This window comes from Psittacula echo (assembly GCF_963264785.1).
Source record: "Psittacula echo genome assembly, chromosome: 1".
Classification (NCBI taxonomy): domain Eukaryota; kingdom Metazoa; phylum Chordata; class Aves; order Psittaciformes; family Psittacidae; genus Psittacula; species Psittacula echo.
Window position 1 is genome coordinate 97,937,641 of NC_137735.1, and position 12,194 is coordinate 97,949,834.

Genomic DNA, 12,194 nt, shown 5'->3' on the forward strand with positions numbered 1-12,194 from the left:
AAGCCTCCCAACCATGTCACAAAACAGAGCAATTCTATGATGATATATATGTATCAAGTGGGGAGGGGATAAAAAGAAAAAGGTGTATTTTATTTCACAGTCAGCATTTCACAAAAAAATGAATGAGGGAGAAGTATAAACAAAACTGCACCACAGTGTTTTTTAAAAGTTATATAAGGTTAACGTATCACATGTGCACTTCAAAGACTGCTTTCCTTGAAGATCTCTCATCCAAGCATAAAAAAATATGTGGAACCAAACATTACTAAGTCACAGAACTTCGTAAGATTACAGCTACAGCAATACAGTTCCAAACCAGCAGTTCTGTTGCCACAGGATTTTCCTTTTCTCTTATAAACAGGAGTAACTGAAAACAATAAACAAATACAGTTTTCTACAAAGAAAACAGAGACAAGACAAAATACTTTAAAGCATACTTAACAAAATGGTCACAACACTTACACAGCCTAGGAACACCATATACTCAGGAGTAGCAGCACAATTAAAATTCCTGTCACACACTACTCTAACTTAGCTGCAACAGCACAACGATCTGGTTTTTTAAACATACAACTTCTTCCTTATGTTTTCCCCTCAGGAAGTATTTCTGTATATGAAAATATGATTCCTAGAGACTTTTGGTTGCCTTGGCCTTCTATTCTGTGATTGAAACTCTTCTAAGGGTTCTCAGGCTAAGAAAAAAAGAGCTGAGTTATTAGTGAAGAGTCTAATTTTCAAGACATTAAAAGCATGCATCTTCATTCATGGCTGCATACACATGACTTGAAAAATAGAAAGTCATGTGTTATGAAATACATTAAGGACAACTATACACTACTTTTCCATGGTCAGCCATCAGAGACATTTAATGTTTCCCTTTAGGGGTTTCTTTTGCATGGATGACTAGTTTAAAAACAAACCAGAAAAGACATGAAAGGTGGAACTGCTGAAATCCAAATTCCTGAAGTACTGGAGCACCTCAAAGTTATCTTTTAAGGAAAAGAAGCAGTATTATAATTGTTCTACAAAGGGGAGCTCATAGAAAGTAAGCTACTGAAGGCATGCAAAAAGTGTGTAGCAAAGCAAGCCCTCAAACCCTTGATCAACAAGCACCTTCATGATGCAACATCCTTCTTTGTCCAAAGGATTAAAACAGAAACCCAGAGCATAGATTATACTATTGGTTCTTCCCATAACAGTATGATCTGCTCTACTGTCAACAGATTCATCTATCGGGGGGGGTGTGTGTGTGTGTGTCTCTGTGCGTGCGTATTAGGATTAGAAAAAAATCTTAGTAAATCAGTTAATTTCTCTTCAGAAATCTCAAAAAAGGAATCAAACTCACAAAATTGACAGAAAGAGTTCCTTTGCGTTGCCTCATCTGCATTCCAAATGCTTCTGATCTGGTTCCTTTGCGCCTCCGTGTCACCTCATCTTAAAGCAAAATAAAGTTAAATTTTATTAGCATCACATCAAGATACACTTGCAAACACAACACATACATCCAGACTGGTACCATGCCTTTCTTTTTTTTGGTGTCCCTGCCCATGGCAGGGGGGTTGGAACTAGATGATCTCAAGGTCCTTTCCAACCCTAACTATTCTATGATTCTATGAAACTACCTGACAGTCCAAAGAAAGTAATACTGTCTTGTTGTACCTGGCCAATCTAAAATCAAGAGGGATTAGAAAACACATTTTGCTTATCCTCACAGATCATCCCAAATGTCTCACGAAACAAAGGGAATTACACTCAATTTGTGCACTTCATTGGCAGGATCAGCTTCAGTACTGTCAAATCCTGTTTTCCCTTCCAGCCATTCAGTTCATGCAACAGCTGCTTAATTGTTATTGTTACTATACAATACATAAAGAGCTGAAACTATGCCAAGTTACAGGAAGCACCCTGTAAATCTCTCATGAATGAAACCCTACAATACTTAAGACTTCTTTTTCTAGTTATAATGATTTGCTTACTTCTTAACATTGTCTCTAGAGACATTCAGAAAGGTTTAATAGCCTCATGACTTTACAAAGGGATGAGCCCAAGACTTAATTACCCTCTTTATCCTTTGCTCCCAATGCCAGTCCCATCATCTTAGGTCCAGCTCCAAAGATCTGCAGCTTTTTTAGTTCAGTATTTCTACTCATTTCTCCTGTCTCCGCCTAAAAGTAAAAACAAGACCACATCAGCACAAACCATCAATATCTCTCCCCTCTGAGTCTCCATATTTCCTTTATATTCCATTCTCCCACAACATCTGCTCATCAAAAGGCAGGAAACAGAGGCATGAAGATATGATTTTCTGTTCATGCAAGCTGAACAGAAAATTCGTTCAAGCAAATGAACAATGCAAATGGAATAAAAGACAGCATTTTTATCTCAGTACTTCAAATTATTTTCTGTTTGTATTAAACTACAGGAAGTCACCTATGTAGCAAATAGAGAACTATGTTTGGCATTTAGCAGAAAACAAATAAGAATGCCACAGCAGTATTTACCGAAATCACCATGATTCAGTCAAGTGTTTGGATATTAACACTTGGATATTAACACATACGCTGTTTCAACAAGATTTCTTTAACTGCTTGTGTGAACACATGACACTAATGAGTTCCAACCTACTTCCTTAAGCTAGGATACTCGTGGGTTTATTTATGATGAAATGTTATAAGTACAACTCTGAGATCACAGCTACTCATGCTGCCCTTGAAACCTCAAACCAGATGTGAAAAGACCCATTATGTGACAACTCCATGGCCCTGCCAGTATTGTCTCCTCAAGCGTTCTGTTCAACTGAACTTCTTCCTGTCTCCCATTGCTGACCTACCTTGATTTTGGACATCACTGCCACTAACCTAACAACAAAAAGAACCTACATATTCTGTTTTCGTCTGCAATGCAATCACCTTGGCATTTTTATTTATGCTGCCTCCTTATACTCTGAAAATCCTTTCTAACCTGGTATAGAAGCACAGAATTGTTAGGGTTGGAAGAGACCTCTGGAGATCATCTAGTCCAGCCCCCAAAGGCTACTAAACTGTCATCATTCACAATCTTAAAAGATCCCAGGAAATCTATCCATTTTCAAAGCTAGTATCTAATTCTAAGGAGGTTACTCTTCAAGTAATTTTCCAGTGATGCTTCATTTGTTATTTTCCACCAAGATATGGCCTGAGATACCATGCATGAAACAAGCTCCTTTGGGATGACATGCTTTCAGTGTTTTTAATTAATAAACAAAAAAAGTGTTTAAAATAACATCAAATGCATTTGCAATAATGCTAAAAGAAATAAGAGGCTTCCCATTTATTCACCCTAAATCAGCTGGTTTTCTTGCTTCTTGACCATATTGAAAGAGATATCTTTTCCTAGACATTATTACTCTAAGGAATTCTCAGCGATATTTAGAGCCCTTGTTCCCACTGAAGCGTGTACGCGGTATGCTAAGTGGCATCTTTCCAAACTCATTATTGCCTGTATTCTAATTTTAAACATTTATGAATTCTATGTTGCTATTATTTTCACTTTAGCTATATGTTACCAACTTTGTAAGCCCACTCTGAAATGGCACGCTAAGTGGCAAATTCTTCTCACAAATTCCTCCCTTTTTGACTAATAAGCCATAAGGAAAAAGTGCCATTTTTGCTGTACAAGAAAACATACCACCTGGAGACTTCATAGTCTCTCAGTTCCCATTTGAAATTCATTAACAGCTTATCCATTCTCTCAACTAATAGAACCTGACAGCATCAACCCATATTACATTTCTCAGCACAGTAGAATTTTCTATCATTTCAACAACATTCATGAACAATCTCCACAATTTCTCTCTTGCTATTGTGACCTAAGACAATTTTCTCAATGACATCTGAAAAACAATTTATTATCAAATTTACTAAATTATTAAGATGCAATAACTACTCTTTAGTTTAACAGCTTTGATGAAAAATGCAGAACTTAAATACATTTTCTTAACTGCACTGCTCAGGTTTGCTTGGATTTCACTTAAGTGGATGCAAAACATTCATGCTTAGGTAGAAAGAGCTACAGGTTTCAAAGAGAACAGGCTGCACATTAAAATGGATTATTTTTTTTTTTTTAAATCAGATTCCTACTAACCTTGTGAATTAGTAATTTAGGGTGTGGATACTAAAAGCATTCAGAAGCCTTAATGAGTAGTCTTTCTGTGATGCCCTTTAAGACTGTACAAAACCACCAAATTCAAAACTATGAGCACACAGAAGCAGAAATCTTGCATTCCTTGCCATTTTCTCATTGCTAACAACAAAAAACTTCACACTTTTTCATTCTATTTTTCCATATGTGCAAAATGAAGTTTATTAAGCTGTGATTCTATTCTTGGCTCCTCGTTGTCCTGAAGGATGCAGTTATTTTTGTTTCTTTTACCTTCCCAACAGAAAGTACAACCCAAAGGCTTTTCTATATGGATGAATTCTAATAACATGATCCAGTTACACTACATTCACACATTTTTTCTATTGTCCTACCTTCATCAACTTTGAAACACTTGCATCCCCACCTCTCCACCCCCAATGTGCAAGACCTGAATACTTACAACCAAGAAACAAAATATGTACCTGTTTGGGACATTTATCAGCATGTCCCAGAGTCCTTTTGTTTCATGTAAGTATTTCCACAGAAGTAAATTTTTCATATTTAAAAAAAAAAAAAAAATTGAACTTTATTTTATTAATTCTGTTATTCTGCAACCAACCAGATTTGTCACCAAAACCAGAAAGCAGATATGCTACTCAGAATTAGGTTTTATTTTTCAGAAAATTCTCTGGATGTTACTATCCTTTGAAAAGACAGCATTTCATTGTCTTCTTGTTCTGGTACTGCATTTCTCTACCAGAAATAATCATGATGTAACCTCATTAGGCAAATCCCTTGCCAGTTAAAATACACCCTAACATACCATCTATGAAGATATACTAGTTTTTTCTAACACATATTCACTCAAATCTAACCTTTCCTTAAGGATATTCTGTTTTCCTAATCTCAATTCGTCCTACTTTTTGTTGTCCTTTTTTTTTTACCAGCCTTTAGTAATTTAGTTGCCCTTCTCAATTTTTCGTGCTAGCTTTCTTCAAAGAAAAGGGAAAGAGAATAAAGCATTGTTTATTTTTGAGCAGAATCTCTCATCAGCAAATTATCCTCTTCCTATTCAGACAATACAACTGACATTTGATTGCAGGATCCAAAGATTCCTAAGCCAAATTTCAAACGAGAATTCTCATTCCCTATTTTCCTTCATTTTTCACTTTCTCTAGAAATGAAAAAAAATGCTTTTCAAAAGTCTGCCAGCCCCTTCTGCTGCTGAGGATCTTTGTCTATTTCAGTAATTTCAGATTACTATCTTCACGCATTCTCCTTCATCACCCATTGCTAGGCAAGAGTGTTTTGGGAAAAGTACTTGTGGCACTTGGAAAAAAAAAAAATCTACCAAGACGCAGAGGCCAGTGTAGTTATCCATGCTCACTACTACCCCAGCCCTAGACTACTCAGCACACTACATACAAACCTTCCAGGTATTTCAGCTAGAGCAGAACGACATTTATTTAGCAGGTCTTTACATTACTGTTCTCTGCAGACTAGCTAGACAATCTCTGGTACAATTCCAGGTATGCACTTCAAACAATAAACAGACTTGTCTACAATAAGGAGGTGCACTGAAATCTGGAATAATTTCTCAGCGCTCCCCAGATATTTACACTTCAACCATTTGAGGCTACTGCATACAAATCTGTTTCTAAGTACAGTGCCAGAGTTGACTTAAGAGAGTTATACATAGCTTCCAACATAGCCAAAATATACTTTCCCTGGCTAGGCAAGTAGATTGAGTTTTTTCTGTATTAAAGAACTCGTTTCAGCCATTTTAATAAGTGTAATGCTTAAATGATGGCATAGCTACAGACCTAATAAAAGACATTTAAATATATACATATATTTCTACTTTTTGCAGATGACCCAAGTAAAATCCCCTCATTTCTGAAATGCAGCCCCTTTAAATGAAATGAAGCAGCTATGTTATGCCAGGATCACCACAGAACCATTTTTCCAACAAGGAGAAATAAGATGTATTGTCATTCTACTGAAATCAGCAGGAGAAAAGATCCCACAGGATCTTAACGACATACTGACATTTTTATACCACTGATGAGAAAAAGGTCATACTGGCATTTTCACAGAAGAGTAATTCAAATCCAAAACATAATTCCACATAACAAATGACTGCTGCAGTTCCTGCAGTGTTCTCAGGTTCTCTGTATAGCTCACTAACAATGTATTATTCAAGAGATCTTCTAAGATCACAGCCTGTGACTGCTTGTGTGATGCATTGTTATATGGCTACAATAAATACAAATTCAGCTTCAGTAAGATGAGACTAAAAATACAACTTCGTCTAAATCATCACATCAGAGAAAAAGATGAATGTTTATAAGGCATACTCAAATATCTCAGTGACAAGAATTATGCATTTGAAGCAAACAAATAAACAGTTTAAGAGCATTTGGAAAAACTTTGTGGTGCTGTCCCGGGTGCAGCTGTAAGAGTCATTTTTCTCCTTCCTGGGAGCAGTGCTGTGCTTTGGCTTTAGTCTGAGAACAATGCTGATAACATACCAATGTTTTAGCTCTTGCTAAGTAGCGTTTACCCTGATCAAGGACTTTTCAGTCTCATGCTCTGCCAGTGGGGAGGGGCACAAGAAGCTACAAGGAAGCAGAGACAGGACATCTGACCCAAACTAGCCAAAGGGATATTCCATGCCACAGCACATCATGCCCAGTATATAAACGAGGGGGAGTCACCTGGAAGGCTCAGGTCACTGCTTGGGTCAGGCTGGGCATCAGTCGGCAGGTGGTGAGCAATTGTACTGTGCATCACTTGTGTTTATTGAGCTTTTTCTTTTCCCGTTTTAGCTTTAGTTTTTCCTCTCCCCTTGTTATTTCACTTATTAATATTAGTATTACATTTAGTTACTGGACTGTTCTTATCTCACCCGTGGGGTTTATATTCTTTGATTCTCCTTCTCATCCCTCTTACAGAGGGTAAGGGAGTGAGCGAACAGCTGCATGGTGCTGAATTACCAGCTGTGTCTAAGCCACAACAGGTGCTTAAAGTAAGTCCAGAGTGGCAAGAGGCAAGTAGTAGATCTGTTGCATATAAATCCAGCTTTTGTCCATGTTCTCCTGATGGGCCAAGCAGGGAGCCACTAGACCTCATGTAAAGAGCCTTAAGATGCTGCTTGCAATAGATATCTTCGCCAGAGGGTGAAGGCCTGCTTTAAATACTGCAATAGAAGCAATGGAGCCATCAGAACAAGCCTCCAAGATAACCTCTAATGATATAGATTAAAAGTGGTGGTGATTCAGTTTGAATTGAGATTTACTGGGGGATACTCCCAGGATTTCCTATCACCTAGTAGAATACCAGAAGTCCCTATAACATCACTAATCCAGAAGAGAAGAAATTGCTTTTCAGGAGAAAAACTGTGGAAATCCTATATAGTTCCAGCCATCACTGATCATCTCCCCACACACTTGTTTCATTTCTTCAGACAAACAGTCTGTCCAACTTCAGATAATCAGTCCCAAATGCAATTTCCACAATTAACTTACCTATACATGTATTTACATTCACATAAGCAAAGGGCATATTTGAAAAAGTTGTAAAAAGCTTCTCAAACCTTGCACAAACAGAAGCTTCAACATTATTTCACAAAGGTTTTTTTATCTGTTTATAGTTTCCACAGATATATTCACTACCAAAGTACCTAGCCCAGTTGTCAATAAACAAAAAACAGCTTTTAAGAGTTTTCAGATAAACAATGCATCTACCATAAGCAAACCAGGCCTCAGAGAGGCTTTCTTCTCTGCATTCTATTTAAATGAAGACTGCTTCCTGGTGGTGCTTTTGAGCAGACTCACACAGCCAAATAAAGGCTGTTGCACAGCCAATGCTGCTGCACTGGTAGAAGGAATTAGCGCTCCCTGTAGCAGGGGTACCTGGGATTTGACACGCCTGGTTCTCTTCAGCACAACGTTCATTCTTGAAGCCTGCTTTGGAGAAGCCTGGGCATCTGAGCTGAGGTCCTCAGCCTCCACTTTTTCCTTAAGATCCAAGTTTGGCTTCTGGATGCCCTAGAGGATCAGAGCACAAGACACTGGGTTGATCGATCAGGCAGTGCTAATCCTTCCATGGTTTGTGAATCATTCCGTTTGCTAAGAAACACGAAGGGAGAAATCACACAGCATTACACATGCCATTTGGACAATAGGCCAATTAAACCACACCGCTTCAAATAAGGACACTGTATCTCAACTGCCAGCTTACTGAAAGCCATCTTTCCAATTAATCGTATCTTTTGCCTTGTTCTTCTTCCCAATAGGGTTCTACAAAGAAATGGCTACCAGAAAATAACTATGCAATGTCATATTACAACTTGTACGACTATTTGTCGCAGGTAAATATGAGCATGGTTCTGTGTTTGTTAACACAGCTAAAGCTTCTAAAAGCATAGACCCTACGTCCTAGTTTCTTACGCAATAACAAGTAACAGTCTATGTGCAGTGTGGGTCCCCGCTTCATACTGTGACAGAGAAGCATCTCACCATAAGGCTGACCCCAGACTGGAAGAGCTCATAGGGGTATAAGATCCTTTCATAATGAGACTTGAGTAACGACCCTGTGCCTTTTCCTGGCAGGTAGCCAAGCCGACTTGCCACTTTAGACCATTTCTTCTCTTTAGTGACTACTTCAAAGCCTCCTTTGCTGGCAACAATCTGAAACACATAAATAAAAAAGTTAAGGGTTTTGAGCTGTTCACCACCTTGCATAAACTAAGAATCAATTAAACCAAATGTTAACAGGTTCTATTAAAAAGTGAAAAAATTCTGAATTTAGGGCTTTTTTTCCCCTGAAGGGCTTGTACTTTTATAACTAAGCACTTATTCATTAATTACTACATATACCATGACAATTTTCCTAGTAGATGTAAATTGTGTACTGTCCTAGACATGAAGAGTCCAATAGTTAAGATTTATGATGTGCTGGAAAGAATACAAACCCCACCATAAAAAAAAACTGGAAAAGTAACTCTCACCAGACTTATACTTTGATGCAAAACACAAGTCTGGCCAGAAGGGAAGCCCATTATAACAGACCCCAGGCAGAAAGGAGTGCTGGAACTAACAGCTTCAGAGCTACAGAAGCTCTCACAAAACCCTCAGTGGAAGAGAGACTACTGTAAAAAGAAAAGAAACTGAATTCACCTTCCCATTAACTCAGTCCAGTTTTTCCACCTGACTTCAACTGGTTTGAGTCTAGTAATTCACATACAGAACTATCAATGCTAACATGTAACTAACATAAAATGAAAAATAACAGACCATTTGCCAGCATATGAGTTGCTTCCCCACTGGCCACATTTCCACTGCTTCCATTCCCTTTACAGTTTCACTGTCAAGTAGCTTAAAACCCAAACAGATTGTATTTATATTATTATAAGACTAGTAGCATTTTTACAACAGTGTGGTTTTGCATTTCATTTCTTTACACAGGAGGACCAAATTTCATGCTTAATATTTCACAGACTGCTGGAAACCTCAATCCAAAACCATATTGTTACTGGAGTGAAATTCATGGTTTACTTTGAGACTGAAGTAAATTCAAATGTACAATTGTGGCAGTGATAAATCAGTTATTTCTTGTTCCTCCTATAAACAGAGATAGCTAGACTTTGATGAAACAGGAATATCATTTATAATTGTTTTTCCTCATATTTGCAGCGAAGTAATAGAAAAACCCCACATTTTACATTAAATTATAAATCTAAATTTCAACTTTTCTTCAAAATCTCCATAAAAAAATTCATTTTAAAAATTACCTATACATGAGAAATGTCTACAAAAGCTACTAAGTAACTAAATAAGCTTAGACCAGCATTATCTGCAGTTAACTAAAATGTTCCAGCTTATAACAGTGACCCAGATACTTCTCAGTACCGCTAGCAGTATCATATTCTGCATATCCCAGCAATCCACCCAAGACAAGCAAAGGACATTTTATCAACCATTCCAAACTGTCCAAAAGACTGACTTCCTTCTTTGAAAATAAAATCTATTCAATTCAGATCTTTACATTTTTACTTACCTTGAGGAATGGAAACTGACACTCTAACCTAGAAGCACTATACTATATACTTTAGTAGTATCAATTTCTAGCCATTTTTAAGCCTAGCCTGTTTTGGAAATCAAAAGAGTTATTCCAGAAGTTCACATAAGAAATTCTCAAAAATGCATGTTTATGTCATGTGGAAAACCTCTGGTGGGAGAGAGGAAGGAGCAATTACAACAATTTGTTACAGAATTGCTAGGTCAGGAGCTCAACTGCACACAAGTATATCACTGCCTTCCCAAAACCCACCTTAAACTCCTGCAGCTCTACCATATGTGAAAAAGGAGAACTGAAAAGCAAGTGGCCAACTGACATCAGATATATTCAAGCTGTATACGAGGTAATGAACACATGCTGGACAGAATCCAACCAAAGGCAACTGATTTAACTCTTCTTCATGCATCTGCACATAATATAATTTAGTAATTTTCCTTCACTGTGTTTTTTTTCCCCACTCTCTCATCTCCATATTAATGAGATTAATGCTGTAAAACAAGCCCTCCTAGTTGCTTGGCTTCTTGAGCTTGAATGAAAAAAGAGGTCCCTGTCCAAGGCCTACAACTGCTTACTCACCTTGCTCAGACCATAGAGATCCAGTATTTTTCTCTCCACCACAGGGATTTTTAAATTGGATCCTTGGAGTTCCCAAAACTTTGCTAACTGATCCAAGAAGTCCAGCTTCACTCTTGTCATTGCCTGCAATAAATAAAGGAAGACAAACGCGTATGTTCAAAAACAAGTGTGACAATGCCTTACAGTCCTGAGAAAAAAAAACATTACAAGTTTTTATAGTGTTTACATTCTCAGAGTGCAACTTGGAAAGTGAAGTATTTTTTTGTCATGTAAAAAAAAGCTAGAAATACAGAAAAAAACAAAGACCTTTACAAACACAAAATTATCTATGCTTTTCTCTCTGCATGTCAGATCTTACAAACCAAACTCCTACCTAACAGTCTGTTTTGAAACCAAAATGCATACTTCTGAAAAATCATCATTCCCAAGAGAAACACAAAAGCAATTACTAAAATATGCATGGGAGGGAAGGGGAGTGTTAGAAACAGTTTTTGTATATGCCTTAACCGTGCAGAAGGGCCTCCCCTCTTGAGTATTTTTGGAGTACTCAAATCACTTCCCATAAGGAGACCCATTTACAAGCCAAATGATACATGACGTTTTGGTATATGAACGCAGCAAGGCTTTGAAAAACGTTGTAGAGAAAAGAAAAAACCAGGACAGAATGGAACTCATTCTGCTTTCAAGAAAGCTTCCATACATTTTTAAATTGTAAAAGAAACCAGCTGTAATAAGCCTATTAAAAAAATCAGCTAATTTTAAGGCTTAAAAGACTCTTTTAAGCCAGTATAAGGTAACTAGAGGCTTCAGAAGAGCAGTAAATATTTTAAGAAAAAAAATTCACCGCCTGTGGAGCTCAGAAGGCTAGACACTGGCTGTTCTTACTACACAACGTGGTAGTTGGCATTCATTTTAGACATTTCCAGTTGAAATAAAAACTCTTGTGGTTATTTTGGGTAATAAAATAAAAACCAGGTTTTTCCCAAAGCCATGGAGAGTTATTTTATATGAACTCTGCCACTGCCAAGTATAAACACTGATGTGGTCTATGATTTTCTAAAGACTCCCCCACCCAGAAAACTGCCAAGATGCAAATCTCAACCAACAAGACCTACTGTTTTCAGTGCAAACACAAAATTATATCAACAGTGGAAAAGCTCACCTCCAGTTCATTCAGGCGCTGAATTCGTGGAGTGAAACGAAAACTTTGTACTTCACATGCAAATGGAGGCTGCCAGTCCTAAACAAGAGAAAGACATTTTATTGCTTCCAGAAACTTCTCCAAAAATGCACAAAACAGAAGACCCAAACAATGTCAGAGCAAACAAGCTCCCAAAGGAAAACTAGTTTCTCTGTACAACCAGTAATATCATTTTCCAATTTTATGACATTCTTGTGCTTTTAAAATATTGTTTTTC

General features: G+C 37.4%; 1 protein-coding gene across 6 annotated transcripts in view; it reads right to left on the bottom strand.

The window, feature by feature from the left end:
* The window catches only part of KDM5A (lysine demethylase 5A), a 65,327-nt gene that overhangs the window by 49,538 nt on the left and 3,595 nt on the right, over nt 1-12,194 (bottom strand). For 3 of the 6 annotated variants that reach the window (XR_013956691.1, XM_080616639.1, XM_080616643.1), the window contains exons 2-7: nt 11,939-12,016; nt 10,777-10,899; nt 8,640-8,810; nt 8,034-8,168; nt 2,060-2,165; nt 1,346-1,434 (exon numbers count right to left, since the gene is read on the bottom strand). Coding sequence is in view for 5 of the 6 variants with exons in the window: in XM_080616639.1 (XP_080472765.1) it covers nt 1,346-1,434; nt 2,060-2,165; nt 8,034-8,168; nt 8,640-8,810; nt 10,777-10,899; nt 11,939-12,016 (702 nt within the window). In the remaining variant the exon portion in view is untranslated. Of the gene's footprint in view, nt 1-1,345; nt 1,435-2,059; nt 2,166-4,601; nt 4,636-7,865; nt 7,995-8,033; nt 8,169-8,639; nt 8,811-9,130; nt 9,252-10,776; nt 10,900-11,938; nt 12,017-12,194 lie in introns of those variants that run through there. The other 3 variants (XM_080616640.1, XM_080616642.1, XM_080616641.1) reach the window with 3 other exon arrangements.